General features: G+C 32.0%; 2 protein-coding genes across 6 annotated transcripts; both read left to right on the top strand.

The window, feature by feature from the left end:
* The first annotated feature begins 6002 nt into the window (after nucleotides 1-6002).
* On the top strand, nucleotides 6003-9870 carry LOC110409482 (Sterile alpha motif (SAM) domain-containing protein). Of its 3 annotated transcripts, none has more exons than XM_021418835.2 (4): nucleotides 6003-6528; nucleotides 8431-8623; nucleotides 9187-9335; nucleotides 9529-9870. In XM_021418835.2, the coding sequence occupies exons 1-3, from the start codon at nucleotides 6475-6477 to the stop codon at nucleotides 9315-9317; spliced, it is 378 nt and encodes a 125-aa protein (XP_021274510.1). In that variant the 5' UTR covers nucleotides 6003-6474; the 3' UTR covers nucleotides 9318-9335; nucleotides 9529-9870. The 3 variants fall into 3 exon arrangements, with proteins under 3 accessions (XP_021274510.1, XP_021274511.1, XP_021274509.1); XM_021418836.2 differs by having other exon boundaries at nucleotides 9526-9870; XM_021418834.2 differs by lacking the exon at nucleotides 9529-9870 and having other exon boundaries at nucleotides 6006-6528; nucleotides 9187-9494.
* A 515-nt stretch (nucleotides 9871-10385) lies between these two features.
* On the top strand, nucleotides 10386-19203 carry LOC110429371 (Nucleoporin, Nup133/Nup155-like protein). Of its 3 annotated transcripts, none has more exons than XM_021445385.2 (8): nucleotides 10386-10676; nucleotides 11762-11886; nucleotides 11981-13822; nucleotides 14403-15124; nucleotides 15207-15359; nucleotides 15959-16295; nucleotides 16804-16871; nucleotides 18502-19203. In XM_021445385.2, exons 1-8 carry the CDS (start codon nucleotides 10480-10482, stop codon nucleotides 19048-19050), a joined length of 3993 nt encoding a protein of 1330 aa, XP_021301060.1. In that variant the 5' UTR covers nucleotides 10386-10479; the 3' UTR covers nucleotides 19051-19203. The 3 variants fall into 3 exon arrangements, with proteins under 3 accessions (XP_021301060.1, XP_021301061.1, XP_021301062.1); XM_021445386.1 differs by lacking the exon at nucleotides 10386-10676 and adding an exon at nucleotides 11451-11521; XM_021445387.2 differs by lacking the exon at nucleotides 10386-10676 and having other exon boundaries at nucleotides 11528-11886; nucleotides 11981-12091; nucleotides 12195-13822; nucleotides 18502-19202.
* Nucleotides 19204-21000: the final 1797 nt, after the last annotated feature.

Here is a 21000-nt window from a genome sequence, read left to right as displayed (position 1 = left end):
TTGAGACTTTACCTAATTTAAAACTTCTCCATTTAAGTCATATCAAAAGCTAAGCAATTTGGTTTTCACAAATATTAATATTGTAATTGTCATTTTCAGGCTTTTGTCTAAATATATTCTATACCATTTTAAAATTATTCATAATTTGTTCCCTTCGTTGGCTTGAATAATATATCCTCCACACACCATACGACATATCACTAAGAAGTTAATTGATTAAAACATGATTACTTTATTAATTAAATTTTAATAATTAAGTTTAAATAATCAAGAAGTGCTAAGTTATATGAATTAAGTTATTAACCTAATAAGTTATATGTTAATCAAAGCCAATTACGACTAAAGCGTTAGCTTAATTAACCTATATTAGACATATTTGGATATAATAGTAAGACTGTCATATACTTAATATTTTTATGTCATTATTCTCCAAATGTGATGCAAGTCGATTTCATATTGTGTTTGGGCAGAAGTGGCCTTTGATGAAGTTGGGTTCTAAAAGATTGCGTTACGCAACCTCTCACTAATCTATTTTATTTTCATATTAAATGGATTTGACTCTTTTTTAAAAAAGAAAAAATCAAACAAATAAATAGATGAGAATGAGGCTTACCCAAATTAATAAAAGAAAATGCGGGGCCGTCAAATTAGGATTATGGGCGAAGATGTGCTGGCTGTTCCCATTTCCAAACTCAAACACAAGCAAGACTCAATTCATCATAATCACTACCTTTTGTTCTTCGACCACAATAAATAAATAAATAATAATAATATAATTAAATTTGATTTTAATATAATAATTTTTAAATATGATTTCAACTTGAATTTCAATTTTGTTATTGCAAAAAAAAAATACTTTTTTGCTCATTTGTTTGCCAATTTTTTTAAAATATCTCAAAATTATAATTTTTTAATAGTTAATATTGTTTCCAATTTTTTTTTTATTTTTTAGCATTAAAAATTAGGAAAAATCAATTTATAAAAAAATAATATTTTAATATAAAATCAAAATATTTTTCGTAAATTTTATGAAAATTAAATAGAAATAATAAATTTAAGACAGAAAGAATAATAACAACAAAAATCCTTGTCATTAATTTAATATAAAAAAAGTAGAAGACAAATTTGAGGTATTTTTGTCGACAGGAAGAAAATTGAACCGATCCATCCACGCCTCTAATTCCAAGTCAGCAATCCTTAAAATGTGGTAGCCAAAGCCAAGAAAATAAGTGTACCCCAACTGCACCACATGCTCAACGTGGACCTGCGCCATGGTCACTTTCCCAGTCACACATCACCGTTGATTTTTGTGGCCTATTTTCGTTTAAACCTTGAACTTCATTATTGTGAGAGCTAATCAAAATTAAATCAGATAATTATTTATTTAATTTTGATAAAATAATTTAATTTGATTGGCTTATTGAATCAATTAGTTCAAAATATTTGATTCAATTGATTATTTGATCAATTCTCAATTTTAAAATTTTTGAATCAATTCATCCAAAAAACTAAACTAATTATATATATATTCAAAAAAATTGATAATAAACTTAATTAATAATATACTTAAAATATAATAGTCTATTATATGTAAGAATACAAATTATAATTATAGTACTTTAATATTGGTTATATACTTATTTATTTATAAATTTGTATTAATATGAAATTACAAGTTATATATTTTAAATGATATAACTTATATCTTGACATTATAATATATGATAGTAAATATTGCACTTATTATTAGATTATACTTATTACACCTTAGTAATATTTTATAATATAAAATATTATAAATATATATAATTGTATAAATACATTATATATATATTTAATTTATACATAAACATTACTATAACTTATAATAAATTTTATTTATATGATTATACTTAATAATTTTATTAGTTATCATTTAAGTTTTTATAACCTATTATTTATAATTAGTTAATATTTATACAAACTTTGATATAAAATTATAACATATAAGTTGTGTCATTAATTTCATATATATATATATAAAACAAAGTAATACATATAAACATATACTATATAAAATTAACAAATTACTTATGTTTATTATAAATAAGTAATTAATATTTTATAAAATAATTTAATTTAGTTAATAATTAATAAAAATATATATTATAAATAAAGAATAAAATAATATTGGTTTTGTTTATAATTTAATAATATAAGTATATTATATTATACATTAATATTAATATATTATGAATATCTAAAGAGGTTATTATTAATAATTATTCATTATATAGTAAAGTTTAATATAAATATATTAAAATTTATTATTATTTATAATTATTAATTTATTAATAAAATATAAAATGTTTAGTCTTTTGTTGTATAAGCACTTGAAGTTGTGGTTGGATGGAAAGTAAACCAAGCCTTTACCAAGTGTGAGTGAAGAAACAAATATATGTTTTTTTTTTTATGTTTAGATTTTTTGTATATTTTATAATTATAGATAAGGTTTATAAGTTTTAATATTGTAATTTGAAAAAAAATGATAAAATTTTGATCTATTAATCAAAAACCAAATCGACTGAATCAATTCTATATTTGGTAGGTTTGATCTTTTTTAATGTTTAGTGAGTTTTAGTCAATTTTCTAAAAATATTTAATCCATTTGATCTTTATTTATAATAGATTTGTTACTGATCCCACATTAATAAGAAATGAGATAAGTTGCAAGTTTTCACTCAAGCTTAAGGTGAAGTATGAGATATGTTACTATTAGATAAACTTAATTTACTACATGTTAAATTCAAATGAATGTAAGAAGGTGGTATTCCTAATTTATTATTATTGTTTTTTCATTATATTTATATAAACTATTGCTATTACTCATTTTTTTGTATGTATGAAAATGCATGGTAAGTAATAAGGGTTTATTCTTGATATTTCTTACAAATCCATAGATAAGGTGTTATACTCCCCTCTTATGTAATTTATTTTATTAATTAATAAAATAATAAATTTTTAACAAACTAGTTGGACCTTGCAAAAATTTCAACATAAAAAAACAGAAACAAAGTGGGTTTTGGGTGTATAAATATGAGTATTCCAGTATCTATTAAGTATATCTTTTAAGTTAAAAATATAGATTCATAATATATAAACTTACTTAAACTTTAAAATTAGAGCCCTATGAAAGATATAAAAGTTAAAATAAGTCTAGACTAATGTAAAAGTCTTTATCTTTTATGGGTAAAACAGGCAGTATAACAATGATATTGTATAATTTGCTGAAATAAAATGTTATAGATTTTATATTAATAAAAGTTGAGGTGGGTATTAGATATATAAATATAAATTTTTTATTATTTATTAATTATATTTTTAAAATTAAAAATATAAATTTATAATTTATAAATTTATTTAAATTTTAAATTGTACGATGCTGAATTTAAGTTTTAATTCATGATAGGATAATATGATTCTATTCACCCATTTACTTACCCTAATCACCATTCGATTTAAGTTTCCATTCATGATAAAACCGTACAATCCAATCCACCGTTTCTTACCTTAATCACCGTCAATTTTTATTAAGGGATTGATGGGCCCCCCACTTGTTACATCATAATCTTCAGCCGGTACATTGCACAATCTCGACAGGACTGGACCACGTGGGACTGAACTGAAAATAGACACTTTAGAATAGATCGCGTCTTCGTAGCCTGTTACCTATTTTTCTGTTAAAATAGATAAATGGATAATGGCCTTCAGTTTTAGGAAGGAATCAAATGGACAATTTTGCCCTTATTGCTCTAGAAAGCCGGTATTACCCCAATAATAAGGAGATTTTTTTCTTATTTTCTATTTATCTCCTAAATTCTTGTTTAGTTTGATCTTTTCAACTCTGACTTTAACTATTTATAACATTTAATTAAATTAAATTTTAATAAATAAACATTTCAAACCTAATTTAGACAAAATTTTTTGGAAGAGTATTTTTTCGATTTTAATAATGATTTACAAATAAAAAGCTGTCAAATTTTTAAAAAAATGATTGAAAAAAATCAAATTTAAATACTAATTACAAGAGGAATATATAATTATAATTTATTAATAAAATCTCAAAAATTAATTAGGTTATTTACTTTTAGATAAAAGAAAGATATGTGTTAGACGTGGAATAAAAATAATTCAATAATTAACATCAACTGAAAAATTATTGATAAAATTTAATTATAAATTTCTTTTATGGAGACAAAAGAGTACCAATTGAACCAATCTCTTGTTGATATGTTTTCTCTTGTAGTTTGATCACATTATGATGTGTAGGAAGCAACTCAAGAAAAAATTAATGATGAGATGGGTCACGTTGTCTTGGTAAAGAATTAAGATCCTCTATTTCCTATGGATCTATTTGAGACATAGGCTAAAGTCACTAAACTGTAGCTTCTACTATTTGAAATGTGCAGTTTGCATAAGAGTACAACCACAATTTGTTATAATTATTGTAATTCTTTTATTAAAATATAAGGAAGTATACTTAATATTTTCATTCCACACCATATGAAATAAGTAATTGACATAAATTAATATTTAATGCATTAATAGTGTATAATTTTTATATGCGATCAAGTTATTAAATTTTAACATTTCATTAATGAGATAGTATTTTGAAAAAAATAAAAGGTAGATAAGACAGATTTTAATGTCAACTTTTTATTTTTTTCAAAATAATACTTTATTAATGAGGTGTCAGACCTATAAATGCATTAAATATATTTCCAATTAACATTCCTTATAATGTAAATGATACAATTATTTTACAATGTTTAGTAAGAGAAAGAAATTAATATGATCATAATACGGCTTATAAAAGGAGTCACATTATCATTATAAATCAATGTTTACTTGTTTTGACAAGTGGATCAAAAATTAAAATTTTTTTTTTTGACAAGTGATTTTATTAGCACTAAACCCCAATACATTTGCGATAGGAAATAATGATATAGAAGGAAGTTGGGGAAATTCCTTTCCAAATTAATAGAGAGTTATGCATGATACATTTATGTTTATTTATGTGTCAATAAAGAGACGCAACTAACACGATCGATAAAAACTTTGATAACTCACTACTATGTAGCAAAGGGGAGGCCTTGTGATCGTGTAATTAATTGTTATGTTTGGTGTTATTGCTCAAGTTTAATGATAATATTATTGTTAAAAATGATTGCGATGGTATTTATTAGAAAAAAAATGATTTAAATAACTCATTTGGATTTGATTCGAATGATAAGAGTGTAATGAGATTTCAGCAAAAATTTTATGTTCTCAATTATACCAAATTAAATATCTCCAACCAAAAAAAAAGATTGTAAAAGAAAAACTCCTTAACTAGTACGTATCTAATTAAGTAAAAAATTCCTTTGTTATCATACAATTTAAGGTTAATCTAAAATTATTTCCAAAAATCTTAGTGTTAATCTCATACTTCTATAGAGTAACGATTATATAATATATTCGGGTAAGAAGAAAAACAATCATAGAATCAAAATTTATAGAAGAAGAGAACGCATTTGTAAATTCCAAAGCAATTTGGAGCTCATCCATATGTGTACTAATAGCAACTATACTGCATTTGCTAGGACGTGGATTAAATAGAAAAATACAGAAGAACAGTGGAGCATGGTGGTATATGATGAGGTTTTACTTATTGTACGTTCTAAATTTTCACTTGCCCATTTTAAATCTTTTATATATATATATATATATATATATTCTTCTACAAATTTTGGCAAATTCTGTTTACAAACAAGAACATACAACACAAAATGGGAAAACAAAGCGCGTGGGGAACCGAGACATAGATCGCGTGGGCAAAGGGAAAAAAGAACGAAAACTAAAAAAAAGAGCGAAACGATGACCCTTCACTCCTGACTAAAGCTTGAGCCAACAGTGCGAGTATGTTACATTAACTTGTTACTCGCTCTCTCCTATTTTTTCCTGTTTTTCTTTATTATTACACCGTTCCTCTGTCTGTCTCTCTCTCTCTCTAAAATAATTTTCAATCTAAATTCTCAGAAATCTCGAATGTAGAAAAAAATCCAACCCTAAAATTCTTACTCTCTTTTTCTCACACGGTACTCTTTCCCTTCTTTTTTTTTTTGCTCTCATTTTTCTTCTCTTTCTCTCTCGCTCTGGTGTTTGCTTCCCGAGAAAAATAAAAATAAAATAAAATAAGAAAGAGAACAAGAGAAAAAACAAAGGGGAAGAAGGATTGGGATCTCAACAACTGTCACTCTGACCTCCAAAACCTTTTTTTCTCTGGTTTTCCTTTTTCTTTTTTTCTTTTTTTCTTTTGCCGGGAATCAAAGGGATAGGTCTTTCTTCTTTTATTTTTTTGGTGTTAATTCGATTTTCGTTGTAAGCGGCGGTAAATTTTGATGGGAAGTTGGTGGTAAATATAATAGGTGAATTTTGGTTGAAATAATAGAGGAGATGAGCAAAGAAAACCCGCCTGAGCCACTCGATTTCTTCATTTGGACTGTTGAGGTATTTGTTTTTTTCTTCGTCTCCTTTTTTTTTTTTTTGGATCTTTACTCCTGTAAAGTTTAGATCTTGAGTTTTTCTTTGTGTGATATTTTAGTATTGCTTCTTGAATGGGGAATTTTGCTAATCATATTATCATTTTCTCAGTTGGAAGTTTTGACGGTGACATTTCTTCACTTATTTTGATTAAATTATAAAAAAAATAGTCTGTAAGAGAAAAATGGGTATTTGCTGATTGTCAAAAATTTTAGTTATTGTAATGTTTTGATTTTTGGTTTTGATTATTGGAAACTGTTAAAGTGAATGGATTGATATCAATTAATCGTAAAGTTGATAAATTTTTATTGGTTTTTCCTCATGATCAAAATTGGGCCTTGGCTAAGGAAACTTTTGTTTTGGTTTCCTTGCTATCATTTTGGTAAATGAAAATTTAGTTCTCTATGGTCTTGGACTTTGTGGTTTCAATCTCTCTCTTTCTCTATCTCCTGGTATAGAATACTTGTATTTTGATGAACCAGTTTTCTGTTGGCTCTGTTTTAGGTGATTTTGAGCCTGCCCTCTTGTTTATTAATGACCTGGTAGCATTTCATTAGAAAATGATTGTTCAATGTTACTATTTTTACCCTCTTTGTGTTGGGATGCTTGGCATGATCTATTTAGTTATGGGGTTAGAGGTGTTGATATTGTTTTGTGGTGATTCTTCATGTTGTATCCTGTATGTTTTTTGATTACCAGGGCCCTGTTTGTTAGGGCAGCACAGTGCAGTGGGGGTTGCAGTGGTGAGGAGCCCCCCACGCACTGCCCTAACAAACGAGCCTAGGTTGTGGTTTCAGATATGTATTGTAATTGGATCTTCTCTCCATTTTATTTTGTCTGTGTCAAAACTTGTATTTATAGTGATGAGCATTCTTATTGAAGGTTGTTGGCGAAGGTCATGGTGATCTTGTTTGAGTCGATAAATGAAATTTTCTTAGATGTGTGGCTGTCCAACCATAACAACTTAGTGGATAAGTGCCTCTATGGTCTCGGTACCTACGATATTGTATATCGAGTTTCTCCTTAACCCAATCTGTTGTGTTGACATTCTGATTAAAGATATTCTCACATAAACTTATTATATTCCCAATTGACAAGATTACCCCACTTTCATACAAGTTGTCAATTATTCAAGTCTAAAGGCTAAAGGAAAGAGAGAAAGAAAGAAAAAGGAAAATAATTTCCTGGGCGCAGATTTTGGAGTAAGCGTGGGAACTTGGGGTTGCCTCTTTAGTGGTAAAGTCCCCATTGGAGGGAGACTTCTTTTCGGAGGATGAGTGGAAAAATCAATAGGTCCATCAGGTATTCATTGTTGAAGACAGGTCTGTTTATGTTCAAGATATGAGACATTCATAACCTTCTTGGAATGCCACGTTTAATTTTTTGAAAGGTGCATTAGCTATGTATTTATATATCTTTATCCTGCTTGGAAGACATGTATATTTGTATCTGCTTGTCAAATGATGAGGCATTCAACAACTGCATGTTTTTGGTGAACCAACATAGCAACAATGCACATTGTTACTTGCAACTTTGAAGGCTAGACATGGAGAAAATAATTAAGCACACGACCTTTCTCTTCATCATCATTACCTTTCAGATTATGGAAACTCATAGTGATACATCTGGTTAACCCCCAAAAGAAAAATGGAAAATTGAGTAACAAGGTAATTTTGCACAAATTTGAGCCATTACTACTGAACAATGCTGCAAAAGGTGTTCATTTTATGATGTTATCTAAACCAACAGTTCTTCTTGGTAAAGAATTTGTAACATGTTGTCATTTTAACCTTTAACATGAGTAGTTTTTGATATGGACGTTTGATTCAATGACATGCTTCTGCACTGTGGCCTTTTTTATCCTGGCAGGATGTTGGTATGTGGTTGGAAGAGATAAATCTAGGTAGCTACCGCCAGATTTTCAAAGAAAATGGTGTCAATGGGGAATACCTAGAAGGCATGTCCATGTTCACAACTGAACAAATTCTTCGGTTTATAAGGCGATGCCATATGAAGTGGGGAGACTTCATCACACTATGCAAGGAACTCAGACGAATTAAAGGTCTCTCTCTCTCCATGCAAAAAACTTTTGCCTCTCAATCATTGGAAGCTACTTCAATCTTAAAAAATTGCTTGATTATTTGTCAGTGTTCTTATGATAAGAGACATATTTCTGTGACTAGTATTTCTTCAGTTGCACTGGTTTTCAAAACAAGGAGCTTTTTTCTGCTGCATGCGTTATTTGTCTAGCAACCAGGCATTGACTGACTTAGAATTGCTGGAACAAGACAGTATGCATCATGTACTTATGAAGCATGAACATTTTGCCCACTCTCATCAAACAACAACTTCTGACACCCAAGGCGGAGCAGTGCCTTTTGTGTCTGAATTGCTAAAATAGGAATACTGGTTGGATTAAGATTTGTTGATGGCTGTTTCCATAGAGAGGCTGGCCACTGTATGCTGTAACTTTCAAATGGTTTAGTGATATTGGGATTGCTATTCAAGAAAACAATTTGTTTTAGGGAGCTCTTCTCTGTTTGTTGTCTGCACAAACAAGAGGAAGTTATTCTTACAAGTAGAAATGTTTCAAATTGATTGATATATTTAAAATGTATTCTTCAGTGGCTTGCCTAAAAGGAGAGCAAAAAGTTCGCAGGCCATGGTGGGCTCCTTCTTGCCTTTCAGTAGTCTTTGTCAAGGTGGCAAAGCGCAACAGACAGTCACGCGTTGTTTCGTTGAAGCTGGAACCATGATGCAAATTATGCTTTTATGTACGTATATGTAGTTTTTCTTGTTGTTTAGGGGGCAAAAGTAGGGAAAAGCTAAACTTTTTTTTGTCTTAAATCTGTCAAGGTGTTGCTGATAGTTCTTCCTTCAAGAACTCTTTTACATATACAAGCCTTTTTAATATATTTGTCATCTGTTGATTTCATGCTGTATCATGTGTCATATTCCGTGAAGCAGAGTGCCATTTATGGTGATATCAAGGAAATGGTGATAGGTTGGTAGGTACCATAGTGAAGATATTCACTCTTGGACATTCACATTCCCTTGCAGAGATGCTACAGCGCTTGTGTTGTCTGAAAAAATTGAAGCTGCTATTGTACAATTTGAAAAGCTTCTGAAATGTGAAACCCAAAATGCTGCATATCTCCCCTGTTAATACAGGAAAATAATATCTTTATTTGTATGTTTAGAATCTATATATTAAGTTTTCATATCTGGAGAAGCATCTGCTGTTTTGAGTGCGACTAATCTTGGTTGGGAATCATTATTATTATTAATGAATATAATGGTAGCTCGTGACTCTTATGTGCCTGGATATACTTAAATCAGGTAAGTCTTGCAAATTTCTCGTCCTACTTTATCAGCAGAGAAGAAACCTGTGCAATGAATTAGGCTTTGAGCAAATTGGTTAGGTGTTATCAAAAGAAAAGATGCCGACACCTGTCTGGGTCAGGACCAAGAAATTGCTACTCCATAAATAATTAGACAAGAAATTTTATTTCGGGAAAAAAAGAAACAAGTCCAACCTATTTAATAATTCGGTTTGATTGCTACTTAGTTTGAAAGTTCATATCAAATGAGTTTCCTCAAAATTCAGTTTTAATTGAAAACAAGAGTGTATATATTTAGGGTTTTATTGACAAATCAATACAAATTTTAACCATCCAATCCAATCCAAATAAATAATAATAATAAAAAAAACGTAAGCAACTAGAAGCAAGCGTTTGAAATCAAGCCATGGACCCAACCGCATGGGATAGCCTCTTTCCTCTGATGACCAAAGAGCAATTCAAATTTCTTTCTCCCACTTCCAAAGCTCTGAAGCCTCACTTCATTTTTCACAAAAAAGAAACAACCCTCGTAAACCCTAAACGCCCACATCAAAACAGTGGAAGAAAAAGAGAAAAAATGTTCTCTCCAGGACTGAAGAGAAGCAAATTAAGCTCACGAAAGGAGAGAAATCTAGGCCAAAGTCTAACCACACCAGATTCTCCTGTTACTCCATATACTGTGACACGTAAATCAGCGCACGAGACTCCGATTCCCGATCGCCCAAACACTGGTACTCCCGCTCCTTGGGCTCCTCGCTTGTCTGTTCTTGCTAGGTACCATTCGCTGTTTCATTTTGAGCTTTCTGCTTGAGCTAGAATCTTATGATTTCTGAATGTTGGAATTTATTTGAATTTTGGATCATAATCTTGTGCATGTTTCTTTGTATTTCCCTTCCAAAAAGGTTTCTTCTATGAGTTATATTCTGAAATTATGCTCCTTAAATTAAGCTGAGGAAATGTGGGAGTGTGCAAGTAACAATACAAGCTAATTAAACTGTAGAATGTTTTTCTTTTCCCTAATAAAACTTCCTTTAGTTGAAGAATCTGAAGCTGGATATTTCCAGAAGTGAGGGCTAGGATTAGTTTATTAGTTGAGGTCATTCCTTCTTGTGGATGATGTTTAACTGAATGTTGCATGACGTGCAAATTGCAGCAATCATGCTTTGCAATCTTAAAAAGTTGAGTCTTCTGATCAATCGTCTTGCAATTGGCCTCAGTCCCTTGTATTTTGCTGAAAACTTTTCAAGGAGTTTACTCCTACGTCTCATCAAATAATGGTTCCAATTGGCTTTTATGTGTAGGTTGCACATGCTTTAGTTGTGATGCAGGATGAGTTAGATCTCAACCTATACTACGATTTATGCCTTGATTTAGGTCTGATTAGAGATTATTGTTGAAGATAATTAAAAAAGAATAGAGGAAATAAAATATGTGGCTAGATGAGTAGGAGATTGGAAAGAAAGAATGCCTAACCTGTAAGGGTTCATTTAGAACCACATCCAAATTTAAAGAGAAAGAGTTGCAAACTCTAACCTGTCATTAAAACAAAGAAACCTACTCCAGAATAAATATAAAAAGCCTATGTATTTAGTATCAGTGCTTCATCTCCAAGTTACTAGGTAAAAACCCCAATGAACCTAAACAAAAATTACCAAAATACCTTACTTCCTAAAAATAGAAAATTGCAAATCTACAAAAAGAGCAGAGCTCTATGCCTTATATTGCTTCCGCATCAAGTTGTTTGCATCTTAATGTTTTTATAGATCTCAAGAGTTATGAATTTAATTCCTCTCTGTGTCTGTCTGTGGCTTAAAGTCTTGGTTAGTAATATTTTTAATATTGTGTCCTAATGTACGCAGAATTCCACCAGCCAACAAGAATGAGAAGGGGGATGAATTAGATCCAATTAAGCCAGTGTTTGTTGGAGAGTTCCCACAAGTTGTTCATGATGAACAGACCAGTTTTCTGCGGAAGTGTCCTCCTGGTCAGTGCTGCTGGCTCCTATGATTAACTATTTCCAGATTCTATGCGATTCCTTTGAAAAAGCTAATTTCATGCTTCTGTCTAATATGTGCCAGCTGATGTTTGTATATCGGGTGGAATGGAAAAGGGAACATGCCTATCATGGGTTATATGTGGGAACAAAATCTTTATCTGGAGTTATATGTCATCTGCAGCATCGAAGAAATGTATTACTCTTGAACTTCCTTCTGATGTTTTAGAGAATGCAGATGTTGGGAGAAATTCCTATCACCGTAATAATTGGTTGCTTACTGTTGTCAATTGGAATAGCACCTCGAAAGGAACAAACAATGTTCCAAAGGATTGCTACTCTGCTGGCATTGTTTTGTGTAACCAAAAAACTCGAGCTGTTTTATACTGGTCTGACATCTTTGCTGATGTGGGAAATGCTCCTGTTACCTGTTTTGCATCTTCTGATGAATCACTGGGGACTTCTTCACCTATTGATGGCAACAACACCACACGCAGGCAGCAGCAACGTAGTAGGCATGGAATGAGTTTTATTGGTTCAAGTTCTTTCAACTCTTTGATCGCTTCTGCAATTCCTGGTACCCAACATGTATGTGTTGCCCTTGCGTGTTGTTCCAGTGGTGAGCTTTGGCAATTTTACTGCAGCCCCAGTGGCATTCAATGTGATAAAGTATATCAAAACATACAAAATCCCCAAGGCACTGGTATTGGTCAACTTGTAGGAAGCAAGGGATATCCAAGGTCAATGATATGGCGTCTTCGATACTTTCCTGTTTCAGACCACAACCGACAATTTCTCCTACTGACAGATCATGAAATACAGTGTTTTAATATCAAACTCTGTCCTGATTTAGAAGTATCAAAACTTTGGTCACAGGAAATTGTTGGTAGTGATGGTGATTTGGGTATTAAGAAGGATCTGGCTGGACAGAAACGAATCTGGCCTCTGGACCTGCAAGTGGATGATCCTGGTAAAGTGATTACTGTTCTTGTTGCCACCTTCTGCAAGGACCGGGTTAGCAGCTCAAGCTACACTCAATATTCTCTTTTGACCATGCAATATAAGTCTGGGGTAAGGGTAAGCATCTCCTCTGATGTACGTGAAAGGGTTTTAGAGAAAAAAGCTCCAATCCAAGTAATAATCCCAAAAGCAAGGGTAGAAGATGAGGACTTCTTATTCTCCATGAGACTTCAAGTTGGGGGCAAGCCCTCAGGATCGACAATCATATTGTCTGGTGACGGAACAGCAACAGTCTCCCACTATTATAGAAATTCTACTCGGCTCTATCAATTTGACTTACCTTATGATGCTGGAAAAGTTCTAGATGCTTCGGTTCTTCCTTCTACTGATGATGGGGAAGATGGTGCATGGGTTGTGCTTACTGAGAAAGCAGGAATATGGGCAATACCAGAAAAGGCTGTTGTTCTTGGTGGGGTTGAACCCCCAGAGCGAAGCTTGTCCCGCAAGGGGAGCTCAAATGAAGGATCTGCACAGGAAGAGAGAAGGAACCTTATGTTTGCTGGCAATGTTGCTCCTAGAAGGGCTAGTTCAGATGCATGGGATGCTGGTGATAGACAGCCACCTGTTATGACTGGGATTATACGCCGAACTGCCCAAGATGAAGAATCAGAAGCTTTACTAGGTCAATTTTTCCATGAGTTTTTGATATCTGGGAAGGTTGATGGATCACTAGAAAAGCTGAAGAATTCTGGGGCGTTTGAAAGGGATGGAGAAACTAGTATCTTTGTACGGACAAGCAAATCAATTGTTGACACCTTAGCTAAACACTGGACAACTACAAGAGGTGCTGAAATTGTTTCTTTGGGTATTATATCTACTCAACTCATGGATAAGCAGCAGAAGCATCAAAAATTTCTTCAGTTTCTTGCTTTATCCAAGTGCCATGAGGAGTTATGTTCTGGACAGAGTATGATAGTCTTTTTTTTATTCTTCTTCTTTTTCCATTTTTCATTTTGAGTTTATTTGCGCTCAACACTATGTAGTCTCCACCATGTTTCAGAGTACACTGCATATGAACTCTAAGTAGGAATCTACCTTTTGGTTGGTTTTGAACTGTTATTTAGCATATATGCTAATTTATGACCTTGTAGACTTAGCTGGGCGTTTCTTGGTTGCAATATATAAACAAGTTGCAGTGAAGTGAGCATGTGGAGGTGATATTTTGAATTTTGAGCAGCATTTTCGGTTCATATCTTTTCCTGGTGTTCATATCTTGATAATTGAGTAGCATCTTAGATTCTTTCTTTGTGATGCAACAAAATGCTGTTTTCATTGCCAGACTCTCTTAGAAGTGAACCATGTGAACAGTTTTTTATTCTTGATGCTATATCTGGCTGCAATTTCTTAACCCTCCTTCACATTTAGTACAGATCTAGGGGAATTTTGTCTCCCCAGTAGAGTGAAATAATTTATTTCGAGGCTGTCTTGCCTTATAATAAAAGAAACAAAAGGAGAGAAATCATCCCTAACTTATTGCTTTTTGGCAGGATATTCTTTGCAAATCATCTTAGAACATGGTGAAAAGCTCTCTGCAATTATTCAACTCAGGGAACTACAGAATGTGATTAGCCAAAATCGTTCAACTGTAGTTGGCTCCACACATTCAAGTTCTGAAAATCTAATTTCAGGTGCTCTTTGGGATCTTATTCAGTTAGTTGGGGAGAGGGCCCGGCGAAATACTGTCCTTTTGATGGACAGAGATAATGCTGAAGTATTCTATAGCAAGGTATCTGATTTTGAACAGGTGTTTTATTGCCTAGAAAGACATCTAGAATATATAATCAGCTTGGAGCAGCCAGTTGGATTTCAGATCCAAAGATCTTGTGAACTCTCAAATGCATGTGTTACTATATTTCGAGCGGCGATGGACTACAAAAATGAGTATCACCTATGGTATCCACCACCGGAGGGCTTAACACCTTGGTATTGTCAACTGGTGGTGCGTAATGGGCTGTGGAGCATTGCTTCTTTCATGCTTCAGGTGTTAAAGGAAACATCGGAACTTGATGTGTCAGCAAAATCAGAACTATATTCTCATCTAGAAGCACTAACTGAAGTTCTACTTGAGGTGTCTAGTGGTGCTATCACTGCTAAAATAGAGCGAGGAGAAGAGCACAAAGGTCTTCTAAATGAGTACTGGAGTAGAAGGGATGCACTTCTTGATTCCCTTTATCAACAAGTTAAAGGTTTTGTAGAAGCTGGGTATCAGGTTAATCTTTTTCTACCCAGTATATCTTCTTTTATTCCTTCTTGTCCATTTGTGTACATCCTTGAATTGTTTATTCTTGCAGGACATAACTGAGAGCATAGAAGAGAACAATCAAGAGATCCTAAGAAAACTATCTTCAAGCTTGCTGTCAACAGCAAAACAACATGAAGCCTATCAGACCATGTGGAACATATGTTGTGATCTCAATGATTCAGGATTGCTCAGAAATCTTATGGTATGTATATGGTTGTTTGCTTTGACACACTTTCTTGTTTCAGATGAGACTGATTTTCTTGAACATGCGCCATCGCCCCTCTTAGGTATGAAATACCATGTGCTGTCACTATTCATGCACTCTTGACAACTTTTGGACAAATCTCCCTACATTTTCCTATGCAGTGCTTGCTTCAAGTTGCCATAATATATGGAACAAACGTGTTCACTGTAATCTTATTATTGTGTATTTATGTAGGTACAAGTGTTATTTTTAGTATTTTGGGAATTATTAGTGTATTTAGGTTATAGGTAGTATTTTGAATTTAGGTTAGCGTTTAGGATATAGCCTATAAGTAGCTATTTTATTTCCGTTTCTAGTAGCTCTTAGTCATTGAGCACCATGAAGTGAAAGTTGAGTTTTGAGTGCTGAGATTTCTCTCCTCTTTGGTTCTCTATGTTCCTCCCCCAATATACATGCTTTTTTTCAAAAATGTCCCTAAATTCCTCTTCTCCTTCCTCCTTTCCTGCCTGATTTCCCTCTATTCTCTGCTTTCTCCCTCTCTCCCCCTTGTTGCCGCACTGCTTTTCTACAATAACTTTAGATTATATGTTGTGCAGCATGAGAGTGTGGGACCTAGAGGTGGATTCAGTTACTTTGTGTTTAAACAGCTTTATGAAAAGAAGCAATTTTCTAAGCTACTAAGGCTTGGGGAGGAATTCCAGGAAGATCTATCTAATTTCTTAAATCATCATCGGGATCTCCAATGGCTTCATGAAGTGTTTCTTCATCAGTTTTCAGCAGCTTCAGAAACTCTTCATATATTGGCTCTTTCTCAAGAAGAGGACTCTATTTCAACCGCTGAAGATGAGACTGATGCTGACCATGCAAATCCTGTACCAACATTGGCTGACAGAAGACGAATTTTGAACCTCTCCATGATAGCTGCCTTTGCAGGTGTCTATTTTCTTAGCTGTCATTTATTTCTTGGTTGTGTTCTGATTTGTATTTTCCATTGAATTCATTTTCTGTTGTGTGGGAAAGTTTCATTCTTTTTGTCAATTGTCATAAAATGCTGATTTGGTAGAGGAGAAATCTTGAAAATTTTTTTGATCAAAATGGAAAACTAAGGACAATGACATGGATGCATAGAGCTGGTGGGACTTTTCCAAAGGGTAATGCAGGGTGCTTATAGTTATAAATATATGAAAATGGTTAAATTTAGTTAATATAATCCGGATTATCAAGAGTGTTTACATTTGTTAAGGGTGTTTTTTGAAGGATTATGTGAATGCTATCATTAATGGATGATGATTCTTTCTCTGTTTTTGCTTCTTTTATTATATTCTTTGTCGAATAGTTGAAAAACATATTATAAAGCTCTAACTATTATTAGGTTAGGCCCACAAAATTGCTCTTTGATTTCCCTTTTGTCCTTTCTGATTCTTTATCACCTAATGATCAGGTAAGGATCCTGACTCTCAGCCAAAAGTGAAACGAATAGAAGCTGATTTGAAGATTTTGAGATTGCAGGTTTGTTGGGTTCAAGGAGAATCTTTTTTCCCTGTGTTTGTCTTTTGTCCTTTCTGATGCATGCTTTATCAGGTCATGACCTCTTGTGATTCATATTAATTTGTGATACTTTCTGAACATGGGTGTAATCAAGCTGAGCTGAATCGAGATAATGAAAAGCACAAGCTGGAGGTTGAAACTTGATTACTAATTGTAAATATATATATAAATATTAATAGTTTATATAGATGTATATATTACATTATTAAAAGAATTGGAAACTCAATTTGGCTCGCAAGCTGTTTGAGCTGACATTAAATGTGTAAGCTCCCCCCCTACACTTTTTGTGGTTTAAACTTTTTCCAAAGGGTTTATATTTGATGCTCTGTCAGTGTATAGGGTCTATACACTATCTCTTAACCATAGATTGTCACCTAATAAAAGTGTAAATGTAAAAGTTTAAAAGTTTTTCAAAATAAATATTTTTAAAATTATGAGCATTTATTTTTGATGGTTCTCAACTTTTAAATATTTTTATTTACGATGTGACAACAATTGATTCACTTATAGTGTGTAGAATCTATATACTAACAGTGCATCAAATATAAACCCTTTTCCAAAGAGCATCCTGTGATTTTTTTTCTCAATTAGCATCCTGTTGATAAGTTCTTATATGGGTTTACTTAGTGAAATTAGAAAAATGCCCATAAGTGTGATCTAATAAGATAATTTTTGAATTGAGAATATTTTGGTATTATTATTGGGTGACTTGTATAGGTAACCCCCAATGAGAATGGGACTAATCACAGGGTGTTATGTAATATAAGTTAAAACCACATGGGATGTAGGTGGAGCTATCCTATTAAAACTTGAATTTGGTTCTAAGCTGCTTGAGCTTACGCTCTGCTAGTTCTCAACAGTTGATGATTCAAGCTTGAGCTCAGGTATTCACTGAGCTGTGCTCAAGCGGCTGACTAGCCTAACCTATTTTCACCCTTACTTCTGAACATACAGTCCATGGCTGAAACATTTTCTAAGTTTTAGGTATCTATAATTCTAAATTTCTTAATAGTTTTTATAAGCTGTAGACGCTGCCATGTACATCTCATATTATCCATCATTGAAGTATTTAAGCAAGCATGTTGGAAATTCCATCCTCTCTTGTTCAATGTAGTTCCCCTGTTTAATAGAACAACGTATTCCATGTTTACTAAAATTTCAGTTCGCTTAGTTCCGAAACAGTTTATGATCTTAGGTTCTATTATTTTTCTTCATTCTTATAATATTGTTTTAATGTTCTGCAAGTAATGGGGTATTATTCTAAGTAAAAGAATAATGGAATTCCATGTGGCATCTAAAATGTCTGATGAGAATTTCCATGATATTTGGCTCACCCTGAGCTCTTAATGTCATTTTTAGTCATGTGAGTGAATTATTTTACTTCTCAATTGTTTCTGCATCTATTTCTTTCTTGACGAGAGATTCTGAAAATCTCAGAGAAGACTAGGAAAATGATTCGGATTCTATATTACAGATTGCTTTTTCAAATCTTTTAGGCATTCTATATCATGTTACCCAAGTGCTCCAAGTGCATTGGTACATGCAAATATATTAATCTGCTTTATTCCTTTTTTTTGGTTGTCTTCTGCAGGAAGAAATTATGGAAGTTCTTCCTACTGATGACACGATGCAACGTGTTGAAAAGCATCTTCTTCGTCCCGAGGAGCTCATTAAGCTGTGTTTGAAAAGCAGAAGTAGAGTGCTAGCTTTGCAGGTTTTTGATGTATTTGCGTGGACTAGCTTATCGTTTAGCAAGAGCCATAGGAACCTTTTGGAAGAGTGCTGGAAGAATGCTGCTGATCAGGATCCTTGGAGCCAGCTCTATGAAGCGTCTGCAACCGAAGGGTGGAGTGACGAGGAAACCTTGCAACGACTAAGTCAAACTATACTTTTCCAGGCTTCAAATAGGTGTTATGGTCCGAAAGCAGAAACCATTGAAGAGGGATTTGATGAAGTGCTGCCATTGAGACAAGAAAACTTAGAAGCAGCTAGTCTGAACGAGACGCGTTCATCTGTAGAAGCAATATTGATGCAGCATAGGGATTTCCCGTATGCAGGCAAGCTAATGCTGACTGCTATCATGCTGGGTTGTGTACAGGATCATGTCAAAATAGAAGAGGGTCTTTCCCCATTGGTATGACACATTATTAGGCTAAGGAGGAAAGCGAAATTAATTAATCAGAATAATTTTCTTGAAATTCCAAAAAATTGGCTGTCACTTGTCATGTGCATGTTGCATTTCCTTTTGCCAAAATTCTCTTATGGGTTATAACATGTTAGTAATTATCTTTCTCCTTTTATAATCCGTTTATAATTTATAATATATATATAAGTATAAATGTCAAAAAATATTGAATCGATGAAATGAACATTTTTATTTATTATATTTTAAAATTATGATTTTAAAAATTTTTATTATCATAAATATTAAATAACAAAATTTATTCAATTTATAAATAAGAATTTTGATTCCATTCAATAATTTTCAATTAGATACTATCTATGTTAACAAAGTTCTAATATAATTTAATTATCTAATTAATCTATAATTCTACTCATTTTTAAAAGTTAGAATTCGAAGAGTTTTTAACTATTTCATGTTTTCACTATTATAAATAAATGCTTCATTGGAAATTTTGAAATATTCTATCTATTAGTAATTTTGATATTGGATTTCTTATCGCGCAAATGCAGGTTTTTTATAGCGATGATTGTTTTTCTCTCATCTTATTATCCAAGTGGATTGTTACTTTAAAATTTAAAATTATTATTCTGTGTTCTACAAATTTATAAATTTTTATTTAGTTAAAGATTCGTCTATCTTGCTTAAAGTTTATAATTTAATATATTTATTAATTAATTTTGGTTTTTTTTTGTTTTAAATATTTTGTAGAAAATGAAATTTATAATTTTTAATATAATTTTTTTATGTAATTAACGTGTCAAATCACATACCACACATGCGATACAACATCTAGTATTTATTAAAGTATGGATGCTTGTACTTTTAATTCGTGAAAGTGGATATTTTTATTTATTATATTTAAATTACCATTGTAGATAATTTTTATTAATTTTAAAAATTAATGAAATTTATCCAAAGTATAAATAAGAATTCTAATTCCCTTGAATCACTTTTACTTTAAATAATTTTTGTTGATTATAAATATTGATAAGATTTATTTCATTTCCCTTAGTAGACGAAGACAATTTCTTTCTATTTTACTCTTATGGTTCTCCTTCATTGTTTTGCTGATCTTGTATACGTTGTACTTCCTCTACAAGGATACCCTCCTAATAAAATTTAGCATGAGTGTTGAGCCAAGTATGCCTCTGCTATGGTTTTTTTTTTTTTAAACTCTTGCAACAATGCTTAAAGCATTGGTGGAATGTGGAAGAGGCCACTCTATTTGGGTGTATCCATGGTCAACGACATGTTTTACACTGTCTTAGTATCAATCACGTGAAATAATAGATTTGATTTCATATTATTAATTAAAAGTTGAGAGTTTGACTATTTCAAGAATCTTTTACTTTTTTAAATTATGATTTTTTTAATTAAAAAAAAAGAAATTTGAACCCTATTCTATAAACAGATATTATATATCAATTAATAAATCAAATATTCGAATATTTCAAACTCTTTCATTATCTTTAAAACTTCATAATGTATAAACGGGTATTATACATTAGGTTGAGAACCATACTTGTTATCGATGCTAAATTTGATTATTTAATTTCTTCCTCAAACTCAAATTTTTCATCAATATAAAACCTCATAATTATTGCTTTCTAAATGAAGCATTTTTCAACAAAGTGTCTAATCAATCGATGGTATAATACAATACTTAAGGTCATTCACTCAATCAGCTTCATCAGGCCACTTCATGCTAACCACACAACAAATACTATAAAAGTGATTAAGGAATTCATGCTCCTGTTGTTCCTAATTATTAATTGTCCCAAGCTCATAATGAAAGTACTATTAAAGGCATTGCTTTAGTAGATGTGGTCATGCGCAACTTTCAAACTTTCACTCATCTTTGGCTGATTGGTATCCCATCCCTTATAACATCAATGTTTACAAAGG

The sequence above is a fragment of the Theobroma umbraticum genome, unplaced genomic scaffold (genome assembly GCF_002168275.2).
Source record: "Theobroma umbraticum cultivar Fairchild unplaced genomic scaffold, ASM216827v3 scaffold_44.0, whole genome shotgun sequence".
Lineage (NCBI taxonomy): Eukaryota > Viridiplantae > Streptophyta > Magnoliopsida > Malvales > Malvaceae > Theobroma > Theobroma umbraticum.
This window is presented reverse-complemented; position numbering and strand designations above follow the sequence as displayed.